At 33.9% G+C, this 19516-nt stretch overlaps 1 protein-coding gene across 1 annotated transcript; it reads right to left on the bottom strand.

The window, feature by feature from the left end:
- Positions 1–222: 222 nt before the first annotated feature.
- Positions 223–19506, bottom strand: LOC125647516 (gamma-1-syntrophin-like). Its single transcript, XM_048874205.2, has 14 exons — positions 19380–19506; positions 18947–19090; positions 13723–13881; positions 11887–12010; positions 11705–11733; positions 11258–11370; positions 10699–10828; positions 10430–10468; positions 10216–10332; positions 8429–8500; positions 5022–5174; positions 4064–4156; positions 3852–3965; positions 223–3266 (listed from the first exon to the last, which is right to left on the bottom strand). The coding sequence occupies exons 1-14, from the start codon at positions 19389–19391 to the stop codon at positions 3165–3167; spliced, it is 1401 nt and encodes a 466-aa protein (XP_048730162.2). The 5' UTR covers positions 19392–19506; the 3' UTR covers positions 223–3164.
- Positions 19507–19516: the final 10 nt, after the last annotated feature.

Below are 19516 nucleotides of genomic sequence, written 5' to 3'. Positions count from 1 at the left end.
AATTATTCAATGAAGTTTATTGTCACATTGACCATCATGAAACTAGGGACTACTGAAAATTTAATGATACATGTATAACATACGTAATTTCAATGCACAGTGCCCTAATAAATATACACTGTATAAAATACTAACAGTGTTAAAGAAAGATTTTAATATAATCCTGATATTCATTAGTATCCTTTTAGTCATCTGTCTCAACTGATAAAAACACCGAAAAAAAATTGTTCTGAGTTTTATTGCACTTATAAATATTGCACAGGCATGTTAACAGCTACATGTACACCACCTCACGAGTGGACTTGGGTATCCCTGATGTGAGGATGTAGGTATACACAGTAATACACACACAACATTACCACTGCATTCATTTTATACTTGCTGAATATTATAGAATATAAGTGTATTATACGCAAAGATTACATTCTGTTTTATTCATTAAATCATTGTTCTAATTCAATTCAATATTCCAAGTCTTAAATTAAGGTAATGAAATGGATATTAAAACAAGCTATGATTTTTTTCCCCCCAACATCAACTACATGTACAAGAAAACACGAATTTAAGCAAAATTTCAGAGAACACACACACGGACTATTCTTAATTAGGCTTAGAATAAGATATTGTTTCACAGTTTAGAATAAGATATTGTTTTCCCCTTGTGATTCACAGTTTTGATCTATCAAAGAGACATATATTAACAAAGATCAGAAACTTCACAAAGTTTAATATTACCCCCCTTTTCCGTCTCTGGTTAATTAATAATATGCACACTTCAATTGAAATTATATATAACATTGTACATGTAGTAATATAAAATATCAAGTTCAATAGTTCCATTCCTATCACCAAAACCTTAAGACAGGGTACTTTTATTATATAGTGAGAAAGTTGCTTATATATCTCTGTTATATATGTCTCTGCCTATGGATAGTTATTTTGAGCCCCAAAAATGTAAAATAGTCACATGCAATGTCTTTTGACTACATGTAAAGATAATGAAAGAAATTGCATTACAAGTCAACTTGCACAAGGGAATATTAAACCTGGAAAGGTCTCATAATTTAGAATTCAAAAAAGAGGAAAAATTTCATCAGAAAAAACAGGAAAAAACAATTTCTGAGGCTACCGGTAATCATTTTTTTTCCCATATTGGTAGAAAAGGAAAAACAAACAAGTTTAATTTAGGCCTTAAAATCACCATTCTAACATTAGTTTTACTGTTTTAAAATAAACAGCAGAGATGTCTTATTAAAGTATGTTAAACCATCTACACAGAACAAATTGCGTTCCTTCAAACATGACATTCAGGTGCTTAATCAGAATATGACAACAGTTATTAACTTCTACTCTGACAATAACATTGCAGTGATTGTGCATGGCTTAAAGCATTATACTTGCATCAAACAAACATATGTACCTCTATCAGACCCAAAATTGTGAAAGGGTGGATCAAATCAGACCCAAAATTGTGAAAGGGCGGATCAAAGATTTGACATCAGTAACAAATAACTATCTACTATAAAATACTATAACAGTATAAACAATAGCAAACAGTGGGAAGACAGTGTGAAAGTTAACAAAGCTAGCCATCAACTATCCTAGTCACACACAAGCAGATTCCCCAGCTATAATTTATGAAATACAGTATATACTCCAAAGGACGAATAGCATGCATTATTTCTCAATGGAAGTAGGAACAGTTGATCATGTATTTTAGCCCAAATTACTCACAATATAAGTTCCTTTACTCTTTCCAGATTTCAAATTCCTAACACACTTTTAAAGAAAATATCCCACTTCTCACATTCAATGTACTGGTACAACCTTTTCTATTTAATTCATTTAACAGTTATAACATTAATGAATCAAACGACAGAAAGTAACAGATGAAAGCTTAACAACAGCCACAATAAAGCTCAATTTCTATGATAAAAAAATTACTCTGTAACTATTAGCAACCACATCATAACACAGAATACTAGCACCACTGAGATTAGAAAACTCAGATAACAGGGGAGGGGAGGGTCATGCAAATATGTAACAGCCATTTAAAAAAGTGGAATTGTGGCAAACACAGTTATAAAAGACATCGGTATTCATCAAATTCAAATGTTACAAATGATATGAAATGAATTTATACAGTCAGAGGAGATTATTGTAATGATATCTAATAATGAAACAACATAACATCTAGAAAATCAACCTAGGAAATGGTTAATAAAACGTACCATGAAAACTGCATCTTTTCACTGCTGCATCAGAAATGCAACAAGAAATAGCAGAGTTACCATATCAGCCCTCTTGTTTAGTTACCCTGACCATCAAGAAGATTTTGAAAATGTCTTTGGACAGCAGTATTTAAGGTCTTTCATGCAACATACACATCATCTCATGACAGATAGTTATTCAATCAGACTCAAGCTTTTTGAAATTCAACAAACAGAAATAAAGTTGAAATTAACATTGTAACAAGTGAACACATCTACAAATACATGTATGTATGTACATGTACTTTAAGTAAGACATTGAGTAAACAAAAATATTTTTCCAGCTAATATAAAATCCTAAATAAGATAAATAAATATCAAATATAAGAGAAAAATATGTATTAAAAAATAATCTTTCTCTGAGAAAAGTTATCTGACTGATAGACTAAAATTACGGAGTTACCATAGATAAAATATCATGAGATACAAGAAATGCTAACTTCAGACAAAAAAAATCTTTTATAAGCCATTAAGCTGATACAATATTTCTATAAAGATTCATATAAACAATATACAGACAGATCTACAGATAGCTAACAGGACTTAACTCCTACATCACACAATAATGTACCAGCTACAGATAAGTAAAGGGACTGAACTCCTGCATCACACAATAATGTACCATCTACTGATAAGTAAAGGGACTGAACTCCTGCATCACACAATAATGTACCATCTACTGATAAGTAAAGGGACTGAACTCCTGCATCACACAATTATGTGCCACACCACAAAGACAATTCAATATCATTAAATGGTATTAAAGTAGATTTAACACTATTCTAAAACCAAGAAGAACAGAATTTACAGTTCTGTTTAAAAGAGGGGCAAAAATAGCTGCATACACAATTTATGATTCTCTGTCGATGTCTGCAGTAATTCTGATGGTAAATGTTAATGGCTTCCGAGAAACATGGGATCTACCGAGGCCAGCTTAGCAGACAAAAAGGCATGGATACAGAACAGAAGGGTGTGAAGACTGGAGCAGTGAATCTCCTACAAAAACAGAACAAATGATTAAAATTTAAAAACTGATATAATTCTCTTTATCAACTGACACTGTATATCAGGTTTTTTCCACGTCATTTTCCCCAAGAATCAGTCCGAAATGAGCATACTAAATTTGCATGAATTAAATTTTCACTTTTCTTAACTGATCATGAAGAAATGATTGCTTTTTTTAAAATCCCATGTAGGAATTTCATGTAGTAAGAAGTAAAGAAATTCATGTACATGTAAACAGTAACTATTTCAATTACAATGCTTAAATTTTGGGTAGGCATTGTGTTATTTCCTCTGATAAATCAGTGAAGATGGAATGATTCATCCAAAACTCAAATGAAGGTTGGTGTAAAGTAATCAAAATATATTTGCAAGATTTTAAATTATTCAAAGTGTTCAAAAAACAGTTATAAAATTGTGTATTGTCTTAAAATCCCTGGTGTAATAATGTGTTGATTAACGCAAGGAATATTACACATCTGATTAACATCTTATACATGTATCGTATTGGGTAACTGATAGGATTTAAATACAAGAGAACACTGAACACAGTTTACATTTTGTTTATTTGTAACTTACTCTTGTTTCCACATTGTTTGGATTCTCAGCACTGTGGAAATGTAATCTCAGTTTGGATCTGTTATCATCAGATGATCCTTTCAGTTGAGAGAATTTGTATGTCCACATATAGCTCTGTGAAATCACACAGAGAGATTGAAAACAAATTACAAACCTTAATGACGAAGAAACAAAACATGCCAAAAATCTATTCCGATCGCATTAATCCTTACCTTCGAAGCATTATCATACAAAGAAAATCCAGAATCCAGATCGAGGATCAATCCAGACAGCATTCCTCTCCAAGTGCAACCAAACGTTTTGCTCTGAAATACATACCAAGAATCTCAACCCAAGTGACTGTACACACATACATATACATTACACACATACATTTACGTTACACACATACATTTACGTTTACACACAAATTGATATCCAGTAAGATAGGGGATCCTTGAAGGTAGAATTTTGATTTATACTCTATCTGTATAAACTGAAATTTCAATTTGTGCTTGGACAAACTGGGATATGTAAATTTATAATAAGAGGACTATGAGTTGTAGTAGAATGCAGTATATTATTGAATTGTACTGTTACTGAAATGAAGAAATCCAGTCACCAAATGAAATTACTAAGATACTGAGTTTATGTTATGCTGGTTATACTGAGACACTGCGGGGGTGTCACTCCGCCCCGTGATGAAATCCCATGGCGGGATAGCACGAGAAGGATTATCACACTGCAGGGGGAATGAGGTCTAATACAGGATCCACACTGGTCGTACTATATATTTACCTTTATGTTGATTATACTGAGATTTATTTACACTGGTTATACCGAGATTCTATATTTACACTGGTTATACCGAGATTCTATATTTACACTGGTTATATTACACAGGTTATATTGAGATTCTGTATTTACACTGGTTATATTACACAGGTTATACAGAGATTCTAAATTTACACTTGTTACACTGAGATTCTATATTTACACTGGTTATATTACACAGGTTATAGAGATTCTATATTTACACTGGTTATACTGAGATTCTATATTTACACTGGTTATACTGAGATTCTATATTTACACTGGTTATACCGAGATTCTATATTTAGACTGGTTATATTACACAGATTATACTGAGATTCTATATCTACACTGGTTATACCGAGATTCTATATTTACCTTTACGCTGGTTATACTGGTGTGGTTGGTTCTGTACCAAGCTTTCTCCAGCTGTAGGAGATCAGATCGACTCTCTAGACTCAGGTAAAACTTCTCTCCGGTACCACAGTGTATAGTGCAGCAGTGCTGACGATCATCCAAAAGCTCTACATCCTGATTAAATGAGATAAAGGCTGATATTCTTCATGTCTATATCAAATGGACACATTCTCAGGTCAAGGTTACAGATATGGCAAATCAAACCATTAATATGTTTTACAGTGTGACCGTTGAGATGAGTGAATGTCTTACAACATGACCTAAAACATTTGTTCCATCTATTCATTTAATGTGAGGAATATTTAGCAGTTGTTGTAGCTTTTATTACAACTGCTACACATACACACAATGGCAGTTTCCATGTTTGAGTTGTTGACAGCAGACAAAGTTTTCATCAGTCACTTAAAGAGACGAATAATCAAAGAGAATAAAAATTTCTGTATAATACATGTAGATTGTTTGAAATACACACATAAAATTAACAAAATGAATTTCAAAAGAATTAACTTGTGAATTTAGTTCATTGTTATGATGGTAAGTTCGTATATATTTGGAGATGACTTGACAAAAAATTTATGCATTGTGACGTTACATATTTCGAAGCGCTATGTAATCGGTAGCAGAGCTTCAGTAATACTTCCAATACGCCATCTGTGATTTGATAATTATTTTCAAACCAGGAGAAACTTACATAATTCATGGGATGTCCCTAAAATGAATTTTAGATGAGAAAAACACGAGTTCTGCAGTGATGGCGACATTTTCCCAGAGCACTATGGGTAATCCCCATCATTTATCAGCTGATAAAGAGCAAGTCACGTGACTAATATGTGTAATTATTGAAGCGAGCTTGTCATGCATGTGCTTTTCTCACTATCATTCTTAGAAACAAAAAAACATGAGGCCCATTGACCTTATCACTAATCCGAGTCACTCCAGCCCTGCTCTTCTTTAGCTGTAAATTTCAAAAAAAAAAAATTTATAATCTTTATTCGCATAAAAACTTTTAATTCCCATATTGTCCCTAAACCTAGCCCAAAATGGTCAAGACATCCATGCAACTGAACTTGAATTCACACAACATTATGATGTCTCAATACCCAATATGACTAACATGACCTTGCTGTTTTGGAGAAGAATACTTTTAAAAGATTTTCTTTCTTGTATACATGTACATGCATTATGTATAATTTGATCCACCCTAACCCCAGAGTTAATGATTTGAAGAGAAAAAAACTTGAATCCATAAACCTAGGAATGTTTGCATTTGGATATGATTTAGTGGGGCCCTGCTACTCTTAAAAAGAATTAGTTTTAATTAATCCCCTGTATATTCCTAAATAAAACTCTGATCATCCATTGTGGCCCCACCCAACTCTAGGGTCCCTGAAGCAAACAAATTCAAACTACCTGAAGATGCTTGCATATTAATATGGCTAATCATAGCCCTACTCATCTTGAGAAAAGATTTTTAATGATGTTTCCCTATATATTCCCATGTAAAAATATGATCCCCTATTGTGGCCCCACCCTACTTCTGGGAGCAACAGTTTGACCAAACTTAATTATACACTATCTGGGGGTGCTTGCATATCAATATGACGAACTATGACCCTGCTACACGTGAGAATATTTTTCTCCAATATATGAACTGGTATATATACTATATATAAACTGGTATATATTCTATATATAAACTGGTATATATTCTATATATAAACTGGTATATATACTATATATAAACTGGTATATATTCTATATATAAACGGGTATATATTCTATATATAAACGGGTATTTATTCTATATATAAACTGGTATATATTCTATATATAAACTGGTATATATTCTATATATAAACTGGTATATATTCTATATGTATATATAAACTGGTATATATACTATATATAAACTGGTATATATTCTATATATAAACTGATATATAACCCTGTGTAAGGAATCATGTTTCCTGTGTGTGATTAAAACTACCATAAAGTCCTTCTGGCCAACTTCTGTATCTACATCATACAGAGATTATAAATGATCCCTTATTACTTACAGACCCTGAAGCATACTACTACACCACTTGATCTCGTTCTTATTACTTAAATACAGGTAACTCTCGAATTATCGCCACTCAATTCATCGCCATTTTCGTTATAACGCCGCATTTTTCTAGGAACATTTTTCCTGTTACTTAAAACTCTCATTAAAACGCCAAATTCGCTATCGCCATTTGCCACAGTGTTTTCATTACAAAAGTCTATTTCAACGTGTTAATTATCTCGATAAACCGCCATGGGTGCACGTGGTCAGTGAAACAGTAAATTGGTCATTATTGATTTCCGGCGTACACCTGGACAGAAGGATCCCAGTAATTGCTGTATTGAATAAACAAGAAAATTACTCGAAATGAACTGTAGTCAAGTTGGTTATACATCATAGAAACACATTTCAATTTAGCTATGGCTTCGCCACGAAAGAGGGTCCTGTTAAATTTCGATGAGAAAAAGCAAATCATTACGTACCAAGGACATCATCCAAAATGTACCCATCAGGATATTGCAAATCATTTTTCTGTTTTATGGGAAAAGTCTATAAATAATGGCATAATCATTATGCCAAAAGAAGAACAGTGGGCGACATCTTAGCAGCAAAGGATGCAATTCTTGCCGACCCTGACCCAATCTCTGAAGGCTCGCCTGCCAGGAAACGGCACTGCAGTGCACTTAATACTGACTTAGAAAAGGCGTTGTGTATGTGGTTTACGCAAGTCAGGACAAAAAACATTCCTGTTACCGGGGATGTGATAATTGAAAAGGGAAAACAGTATGGTGTAGAGCTAGGATATCCAATTTCAAATATTCTGAAGGGTGGCTAACTCGTTTCAAACAACGTCATGGAATTTCTTCCAGAATTATAAGCGGTGAAAGTGCCGGGATTGATGTGAGTTTGATTATTGATGGCCGGAAAGAGGCAATAGAAGTAATGAAAAATTATGATTTGAAAGATATTTATAACATAGACGAGACAGGATTGTTTTACCGAATGTTACCCGATCGCTCGCTTACATAAGTATTGTAAATAGAGGAAAGATAACTCTTACATATAAAAGAACGGTAACTCTATTTCTTCAAGATGGCAGTAATTCAATTCATCGCCAAATTCGTTATAATGCCATAATTTCATAAGAACAAAAGGTGGCGGTTTATCGAGAGTTGACTGTAACAGGATCTCTTTCTTGTTCATGCTGTTATCTATTGAATTTACTCAAATTCTGGATGTAAAAGGAATATCACAGAAAGAAAAGACAATGCACAAAAGACATTTAGAGTACTGGTAAATATTTCTAAGTAAGGACTTTCAGTACCTTAAGGACCTTAAACATGCACTCGTACACTTTGAACACAGTGTCACAGCGAACCCAATCTCTTGTCTGCATCTATAAATATAAAGAGTCTCATTTCATTACTCAGTACACAATAGTGTATTCATGTGACAGGCGCTGTTGAATGCTTAGAGTGAGGAGAGAAAAAAGATACCCGAACAGACGTGACACCTACTATGCAGTTTACAGTAGAATATTCATTATTTCTCCATTGTTATGTGCAATTGTTAAACAAACGGTCAGAATTTAATTTGAAAGCTTACTGGAGGAAAACAGACAGGATTTAATTTGAAAGCTTACTGGAGGAACATCAAACAGACAGGATATACAGTGAAACTTCTCTAAACCGGCCAGCTGTCGGACCGACAAAAACAGCCGGTTTAGAGGGGTGGCCGGTATACCGAGAATTTAGCATTTATAGAGACATTTCAGCTCAATTTTTATTAAATATTTCATTGACATACCACAAACCATATAATATGGTGTTCAAGGACTATTATTTCACTATTGGAAATAAAACAAAAATCATTTACTAACATGTTTATTTTCAATTTATAGCACTAAAACTAATTAAACATGAATAAACATTTTTATATTGACATGCATAGATAATGGAAAACAGTCCAATTAAATAAAACTGCATTTGATATATGTATTGAAATTTGTAGACTAGCAGCATTTATGTAGAATTTCGGCTTATGTTTTAATAAACAAAACAAACACATAGCCATTTGATTGCTGCAATTAATACCCAGAGTAGGTACTGCTCACTTTGATATGGGGATCTATGATCAATTATTGGTGGAGGTCAAACTAGTCCGCTTGTACCTACAGGTAATTTTTACAAAAAAGAGTCTTGCTGCAATCATCTAATTTTAACTAAAAATTCATAACAGGACACATAAAGAAAACACAGATGCCTATTATTGGAATTTTTCTTACCTATAAAAACTCTGTTTACGTCCATTGCTTATATCGTTAACAAATTTGTTTTGACATTTTTGAAAAGTACAGTAGGTAAATATATAATTTTAATTTAGATGTTTCTTAGGAATTTTAAGTCTATTGAAACCCCCCAAAACTCATTTATCTATTGAAAATTATCATTAACAGTCATGGGTTTGTTGTTTATTAACTACCGCTTATATCCATGGTGCAACAATATGGCATATTGATTGTATTCATTCAATATATGCATATCTGTTTATAACATTTCATACAGAAATTTGAAAGGGTCACTTGGATTAGCCAAGCTCCAATTAACACCCTGGACAGCACAGGTAAACTATAGAACTTATAGAGGCCACTAGTGTTTTTCACACCTCCAGTTGATAATTTCCCACCTGGCCTGTAGGTCAGTCATTTTTCACACCTGGCCAGTCTTAATCACCCCTCAGGCCAAAATTTTCTAGTCTTCCAATAGTGGCTGGTATTATAAGGGTAATTTACACATGTTTGTTAACAATTGTACTTTAAAAAGTGGCTGATGTCCGGTTTTCAGGGGTGGCCGGTTTTGTGAGACTTTCTTTGTAAGGAAATGTTAAGGTTTCTGCCGGGACTTTGAAAATCGGCCGATATTCAGGGAGAACCGGTTTTCTGAGGGGCCGGTTTGGAGAAGTTTCACTGTAATTTGAAAAGCTTACTGGAGGAACATCAAACAGACAGGATATAATTTGAAAGCTTACTGGAGGAACATTAAACAGACAGGATATAATTTGAAAGCTTACTGGAGGAACATTAAACAGACAGGATTTAATTTGAAAGCTTACTGGAGGGACATCAAAGAGACAGATTTCGGCTCCTTTAAGACATAAAAACTTGGGTTTCCAGGCTTGAAAGTGTCGCATGGGGGATACTCTTTCCTGTGTCCAGGTCATGTGAACAACCTAATAATGAAACCAGGACATTAATTCAGTGAACTTTTTATGCATATTTTTACATGTGCTATTCATTAAATGCACCATTCATCTATGTACAACTTACTTGATCTTCTGGAATCAATAATCTGTTACTCATTTTTACCTGAAATGAATTTTTTATTCTAACTTAATTTACAAATGGCTTCTTATCAAGTTTATAATGTAGAATTCAGAACAGGGAAATACACTGCAGATATTTTAAAAATATGATCATAAACTTAATGCATTCATGTGCTGTTAGGTTCTTATTTTTTTTGGGGGGGTGGGGGGGTTAGACGGTTATTAAAAAAATACGTATTATCAAAATTTATAAGATCCCAATTACGCACATACCATATGATTCAACAATGCTGATATATTATTGGTTATTGCTCTGATCCAATCAGCCAATGATCTGCTGTCTTCACATAATACAACCCCTGTTGAAGCAGAGTTCACTCCAACAACTTCGAAGGCATTGGTTCTGTAATAGTTAAGACCTTAAATGCATATTTCATCATCCCTGCTTTCCTGGGTATGTATAGCTTTTCATTTAAGATTATCAAAATATAGCTTTTCATTTAAAATTATCAAAATTACTGCATGGAGAATTAAAACCAAAGGGGGGGGGGGGGGGGAATCATAACTTGAATATACAGGGGATGTACACTGTATATCGATTATGTGAGCTATACTGATTAATGTGAATAATCTGATTTTTTTCTTTTGCAATCAAACAGTAAAAGTCAAGCTGAATGGTAATACATATCAAAGCTATATACAGAGTAATGCGAACTGTCTTAGTGCCAACTGCATTTGTTAACTTCCTGTCATTTTTTTTCTACACTTCACCTGCAATAATATTATATGACTTCATCATTATCAATTTCAATGTTGATCAGGAGTATTTTACCTAAGTTTGTCTGTTCCAGGAATAAATCTGGACAGGTAGGCAAACAGCAGGGGGATAGTAACACACACCACCCACTGTCGTTCAAGTTCTGGGAGGGACGGAGACTGAGAACTCTGAAATACAGTAAACAGAAAATGAAATCATTTTTAGGTTAGGTAATGCCTATCAATAAAAAGGATGCATCTTAATCCTAATTTTGCATTATGGGAATACACAGGTGTAAATTCAAAAAGAAATTACTACAGTTAAGTTGAATCTATGAAACAAAGCAGAAAAATTATGCAGGGTATATTATACCATATATACATCAAATACACAGAGATCCCCTATTAGACTCCTGTTATAATGCCAAAATGGCCATGGTACAAATGTAGGCCTTATAATGCGGGATCACTGTATATGTCATCAATACTTCAAATAACAGAGCATTGTAAATCTAGTACTCACTCCTGGAGAACTGGAACTGCTTTGTGATTCTGCAAATTAAACAGACGATATGTTTCATGATTTCGTTAAATACTCATCTAATGTCTGTACTTAGAACCTGCACATATACAGAGTGATGCTGATGGCAAGTTTCTATTTTTGTTGATGCTGTATGTTACTTTTCACTAATTATTAATACTCACCTCTTTTGAGAAAGAGTGCTGCTGGTTTGAAATATTTGACAGTCAGAATAACTGTATCTCCTGCAGATTTCAGCGTCTCAATAACAGCATCATGTTCCATTGTCTCACATATAACATCATTTATCTACGAATAAATAATTTTTGAGGAAAATATAAAAATTGAACATGCTTAATAAGCATATTACAAACAGCTGTGAAAAGTTATATGCATTTAACAAGCATTCTGAGAGTATTGCATAAGTAATACATGTCCCCTACCACATTGATGGATGTAATTTTAGAGAATGCACATTGAATGTTGTTTGACCTTGAACTGTGACCTAAAATATTGGTACCAAGTCACCATGTTTACCAGTAATTCATACCTTGTTGATTTGCTGTTCATACAGTTTACACATGTACAAGGTAGCTTTTATCAGGGATGAAATAGTCTTACTCAGAACTTTACAATTTTTAAATTTAATTCATAAATATGTAACATACATTGTACATGATGTATCCTAAATTTCTAAATGTCACATAGTAAATTTGGGTTTGATAACTATAATCATAAAAACAACCTATAAAATACAGAACTCCCTCATTGTGTGACATACCATTTGCCTAGTCAATGCAGTTCAAAAAGGATCATATCTGGGTCACTGTTTTTGCCAAAGAATGTGGGGGAAACAATTGTGCATATTCAACACTATTAAACAACACACTGAAATAACATTCATATCCGCATTCTAATGACTTATAAAGGACTTATGAACCCTGTTTAGTTTGTATTACTACTTACTATCAACTGTCAAAGGTCAATCAGATTGCAGGAATGCGGTATTAAAACTGAGTAATGACTTTGTTCACCGACTACAGATAAAAAACTCACATGATTAAGTAACAGATTTGATATATATTGTCATTGATATGTCCTTTTTATGATCAATGAGCTTGACACAATTTCAGCAACCTAGTTTTGTTGACTGCCTCTATATTCAGATGTCGTACTTTTAACAGCCTTTCCATCGGAACATGATCCTGATTCCGAAGTACAAAAAACCGTAACAACATTAAAATCAATTTCTTTCACACCTGTCGATCAAATGTTACTTAAATCGAACTTGTTCTGTAGTTTGCCACTCTAAAACTACACTGCAAGTTTCAAATTAATCCTCACAAGCATAACGGTAAAAGTCTGGAAAACCAATGGGACAGACTGACTAACAGACGGAGAAGAAGCCTATAGTCCTCTTTGGTTTTACAAACCTGTAGGGGACTAATCACAGAATATTAAATCACTATTAGATATGATAATAATGAAGATGATTTACTGCAGCATGTGGTTTTAAAAAATATTAACACTCTGACATTGACTGTTAATAAGATATAAAATCTCAATTCTAATTTTCTGTGTAAGAAATGTATTGATGATACTAAGAAATGCTTTCATCTCACAACTTGTATATTGAAACTGGTACAAAAGTGTTGTGTAAATTTTATGTAAGAAATGATACTGAACTGAACATGAATTCATTTTTTAATTAAAATACCCATTCCATAATTATTCCAAAATTCAATATATGAAAGAATATTACTATAAAAAATGTAGCATGTGAAAATCATTATGCAGTCTTATAGTTAAATAAGTTTATAAGTTAGAAAATACACACTTTTCTTCTATCATGTCTATCAGAAAAAACCAATAATTTAAATATCAGTAGAATAGCTATCTATTATTCATATGCTTCCCTCACTCTCTAAGCATATATTGTTTCCATGTGATGTACACATTGTAAAATAGAAGATATTGACAGAAAATGTGCATCGTGAACAAAAAAAAAAAAAAGTACATACCTTTAGAATAGCATCTCCAATCAATAGCTTCCCAGAATTTGAAGCTGGAAGATTGGGAGACATTTTAGATAAAAATACAGGAAGTCCGCAGTCTGCACCTCCTTTAAGACTGAGTCCTAACCCTCCATGTTCATCTCTAACCAGATGTACCTCTCGAATCTGTTTAAATCAGTCATGATTCATCTATCAATGTCAATGTCTTCGTGTATAAATTGCAGACCAAGTTTATAAACATAAAAACTTTATTAGTGACATTACTATAATACTGTTGGAATAAATATGTATGCATTACATTTCAGTAAAATGTCTTAATACCAAGCAAAGCTCGGACGGGCCAAAGGCCTGTCCGCGAATCAAGGCTCTAAAAGTAACATGTACATGTACGTAAAAGAAAAAATGAGAAAATCAGCAAAAGAATAGAGATAACCTCTCAAGGTTTTTTTTAGGTCTTGATTTCAAGGGCCAGGGCCTTTCCAATTGGGAAAAATAGCAACATTTGCTTGAAATTGGGAAAAGTGTTTCATACAAAGAAATAGGGAAAACCCAATTCAGAGTGCTTTAAGGTATAATTGGGCTCCTTCTGACTTCCAATTTGGTCCAAGCTTACTTCATTCAAATAAGCCACGGCCAAAAAATTAGGTTTACTTAAGAATTTTGAAGCAAACATTGTAATCTGTGGCCCTGTGAAGAAGATTTATGAACGATTTGGCTACCCTGTATGATTTGTTTTCATTGTTTGGGAATTTCAAAGCAAAAATTGGGAAAAATACCTGCTTTTTAGCATTGGGAATGGGGCCTTATTTCGGCCCCCTACAGACCCTAAATAAATCCCTGTCTCTACATGCGTTCACTGAAAATTTTGTGATCCATATTGGCGCTGCCATTTTGTTTTCTTCATTAGTTGCTTCTACAGTTATTCGTGTTTTAATTTTGAATGCTAAAAATACAAGACTGACATGCAATTTGTAATTCAAACACATAGTTTGTTAAAAATGAATGGGATAATTATCATTGTTACAGTTTTTAGCCAATCATCAAATAGAAAATCAGTAATACGACTAAATAGATGAATGTGTTCATAAGTTTCTTTAAATAAAAATTTAATCTTACATTTTTACCACTTTGAATTTGTTGGTTAGTTTTGTTTAGTTTTAACAATCTTTGGGAAGTTTCTAGTATACCGGTCCCCAATAGCACGCGACTGTACATGAGCAGTTATTTCCCTTGCCGTTGCTAAGCGGACTGTAAACACACCGCCATTTGCATTTTCACCTCAGAAGCTGAGACTTGAAACTCGCCAATGTTTCGTGAAATAAATTGATTAGAAAGCCCAGCGGCGATTGAGCGTAATTAAGCGGGGGCAGCAGCCCCCGATAAGTCAAGGTGATCATGTGAGTTTATTATAATATAGATTTTAAAGAAATTAAGCAAGGATGTTTTGGGCAGCCCCCATTTCAGAAGTATCTGTTGACTAAAATGTCAATCAAAACGTTTTTTATAAGTTTTTCACTAAATGTTACACTTACTAGAATATTTTTTGGTAAAATAGGAAGAATCAATATCCTTTCTCAATCCCAGAAGATATGCACTTTGCATTCTTCATCAACATCAGTGACGATAATATTCAGGAGAATTACGTAAGATAACGCACACGTCACAATATTCCTAAACAATGGATTTTATCGATTTTGGAACATAAAATATTTGTCTTTTTGCATTCTGTTTTCATTTTGAATTTAAAAAACTGTTTAAAAACCAGTTTCTAAAACTTCATTTTACACAAGGAATTCAATTTTGGGCTTAATTTTACGATATTTTGCCGTTTTAACAATTTTCCCAATCACTCACGCGATCGTATATATATACTAAACCGCCTTCGGCAACATTTATTTTAACGCAATATTTTGGGGACCGGTATACTAGAAGTGTTTCCAGTCTTTTAAATTGTAAAATCATGAGGTGTATTGTTATTTATAATTGTTTCATTAGAAAGAGGGAAAAAGGTCGATGCTAAATGTGATGTCACGATGCACGCTTTATGTCCCCTGGTAGTATATTCCCTGTATTATTAAATAAAAACAGATCCTGTACCTATCATCATATGCCCCCCTTTCTTATTTAGATGTTACTGGGCGTTTAGCGCACAGGGAATTTCATATATAAAATATATTTTGAATGAATTATAATTTATCATACTCAGCAGAATTGTGATTATCTTTTGGGACACTTCAATGACCATTTTATGCTTCGCTTGGTCCAACGGTCACACTGTATACCAGTCTTCGACGTTAACCGGTGGCCCGATGCCCGAGGCCAGTAAAATCGGGATCGGGCTTCTAAAAATATTTAACCCAGGAGTCCGGCGGGCCTGTAAATGTTTCATTGTATGTTTTGTATATATTACAAATAAAGCGTGAGGTTGACTCAGACTTTGTCAGGATTCGCATCGAAAAACGATCAACCATGCTGCCTAATTTCTGAAGTATAGGGAGGCAAGGGCACTGGAAGTTAATGTAAATATATAGTATGTGCATGTATAAAAAATACACATACTATATTTTACATTAACTTCCAGTGTCGGTGTAGGGAAGGGGCTCATCCGTGAAATTCCAGACCTCATGAGCGTATTTCGCAATCACAACCATCAGATCCAAATAAAAAAACACGGTTGTACAAGGAGAAAAGAGAAATGAAAATTCATGCCCCATTGGACCAAGGGTGGGCCTTTGCTAAGATTTAATTCTGGAGAAAACAAAATGTTTTGTATGTGGTGTTTACAAAACAAAGTAGAACATGTGCTGCTGTGGTATCTTCGAGATTAATATGTTGAAAAATAAAATAAGATAATCCTTTTGATTTCAGTTGTTCTCTAACTATGATCATCTTAATATGTATTTTCCTACAGTAGAACATACATGTATCTATAGCACAGGCACTTGTTTCTGTAAATGACTTATGACCTCTGTATACTAATAACAACACAAGGTACCTAGCTTCAAATGACACAGAATGGCACCCCTGAGAATGTCGAACTTTTGAGCCTCCAGGGAATATGCGATGCTAATGTATTTACTACCGTTGTATTGTACAATCATTCAACTTAAAAACCATGTATGACATGACTGCATTCATTGCCTCTTATCGCCGAAAACTGCAACAAAAAATGGATTTTCCGTTTTATACCACGAAGTGCTATGTACTGATACCGCACAGAATACGTGGGCGATTTTGACTGGCTAGCACGCTCTTCTAAAATTACGTTTGGAATTCTTTAGAGTTATTTATAGAAAGATAGAGCATCAGAGATGAATTAAAAATAACAGACAAAATGGTGATTTTAATGGTGACCATTAACCACAATTGATCTTATTTTATATAATTTAGTTACTAACATTAGGGGGGAAATGCTACAAAAAATAAAGGGGACTCCATCCCCCCATATTTTTTTCCACAGACACCTGATAACTATAATCCCCCCTTCTGATTTTTTTTTTTTTGCGGTGACAATGCCTCCAAAATGTGTGGATTCCTTGTCTCTCTCAACCCAATTTCGATTGATGTAGTTGTTTCACGCTTTTCACAAGCTTTAGAGATTGGCCTTCTACTGGACTGGTATAGTATAGAATATACTTATTATAAACAGTATAAGGTATTTAAGGCTTACAAAAAAAGCAAGTTTACGATTACATAAATCGAAATTAGGATGGAATAGACAGGGAATCCACACATTTTGGAGAAATAATCGCCACCCCAAAAAATCAGAAAGGGGGGGGGGGAGGGGGGGGGTGTCCATACTTCAGATGCCTGTGAATTTTTCCATATCGGGACAGATCCGTAATATTAAGGATGAGGGGAGGGGGTTTGTCGGAGAAGATGCACATGGCTTGTTTAAATTTCATGACAGACAATGATAAAAATATAATAGTCATGATAAAGACCTTCAGAACCTTGATTAGTGTGTGCATGGGGGGGGGGGGGGGATGTTATAGTGTTCGTCAATGCTGTCTCAATTTTTCCCCTCAGGCTGGGAGGGGTCATTCTTTGCTCCAGGGCTTCAATTCATAACTTTCAAGCTTACATGCATTAATATCTTCTCATCCACTACTACATAGTACTATCAAAAATAGTGGAGGGGCCATTCTTGCAATATATCTTCATTTGCATGCATGAAAATAACAGTAAAATGTTAAGGGTTGCCCAGTCGCCTCCGAAAAACATTGAAATGTGCCTGTAGCGTTCTTGGTACTTATGGTGGGTTTCATAAAACTTCAATGTAACAACAGGTACTTGCCACATCAATACTTATCACAAAGTCAATAACACATCACTAAAAAAACTTTCCTTGCTCTATTTTGCATACTTCCAAATAATCTTTTATCTGTATTTTCTCTGACTTTCCATAGATCTGCATGAAACATGCAATTGGCAGAAATATTTCTCATACTAGTTAACGAAGTTGTATTTACAGTAAGTCATAATTTCATTATTATCTTCATCAGAAATGATTCCGACACGAAAATATTTTTAAATCTCCACTCGGGAGGTCTTAGCTTCTATCTTCTGATGACATGTAAAATCCCGAAACATACGAACAGCTTTGGTTTTTTTGAGTAACTAAAAATAGCGTACAGCGTCTTCAATTCAAAATTTTTATTTTGTTAACAAAGCAATATGTTCAAGATTTTTTGGTAATAAACATCGTATCAATTTATTGTGATAATAAAACAATGAGACTTTATTTTTCAACACAACGAATATACAATTTTCATTCTGTGCGGTATCAGTACATAGCACTTCGTGGTATAAAACGGAAAATCCATGTTTTGTTGTAGTTTTCGGCGATAAGAGGCAATGAATGCAGTCATGTCATACATGGTTTTTAAGTTGAATAATTGTACAATACAACGGTAGTAAATACATTTACATAGCATATTCCCTGGAAGCTCAAAAGGCCGACATTCTCAGGGGTATCATTTGAAGCTAGTTACCTTGTGTTGTTATTAGTATACAGAGGTCATAAGTCATTTACAGAAACAAGTGCCTGTGATCTATAGTGTAGAATCAGCATGCAACACCTTGCAAATGACAAGTAATCAAATTAGAAAAAAATATTTTGGGCCTGTAAAATATTGTTCAGGCTTGCAAAATTATTATACTGGGAGGCCTGAAGGGCCTGTGCTTCACAAAGTTTTTCGTGAAGACTGGTATACATATTATGAAATACCTGATTGAGCATCTGGTCATTTCCATTACTGTCAACTGACACTATTTCCTCTTTAAGAACACTAAGTGTGTCAGTGGTTAAGACAAGTTTTGCTGTCCTGGGCTTCCCTATGGAATCAAGAACAGTCACCACGCCTGTCTTATCCTACAAAGGATTTTCAATTTAAACACAATTTACAAATACAGAGCAATTGTAAATATTTCCTTAAGAAATTATCAATATTATCATGGCCATACAGTTTCTGTGGAGTGGGTGTGTGGAAATAAAACTTTGGGAATAAGGATCAAGAGAGATGATATCCAAGACCTGGAGGGACTCACAAACTGAGATAATTCGAACTACATTAAATATGACAGTTTCCTAAAAACTTGTTTGTTGATGTTGTTTTATGTGAAATTCGATTACAGTTGAATTTGAAAGGGGGAAATCTTACTTCGTTCATCATGAAGCAATCTTCTTCATTTTACCTATGCTAAATTCAACAGAATAATATCGATTCACGAATTTAACGTCTGGTAAGGTTTACAAGTTAGTAACTCTTCTGTATAAAAGGTAGAATTGGACATCATT

The sequence above is a fragment of the Ostrea edulis genome, chromosome 6 (assembly GCF_947568905.1).
Source record: "Ostrea edulis chromosome 6, xbOstEdul1.1, whole genome shotgun sequence".
NCBI lineage: Eukaryota > Metazoa > Mollusca > Bivalvia > Ostreida > Ostreidae > Ostrea > Ostrea edulis.
This window is presented reverse-complemented; position numbering and strand designations above follow the sequence as displayed.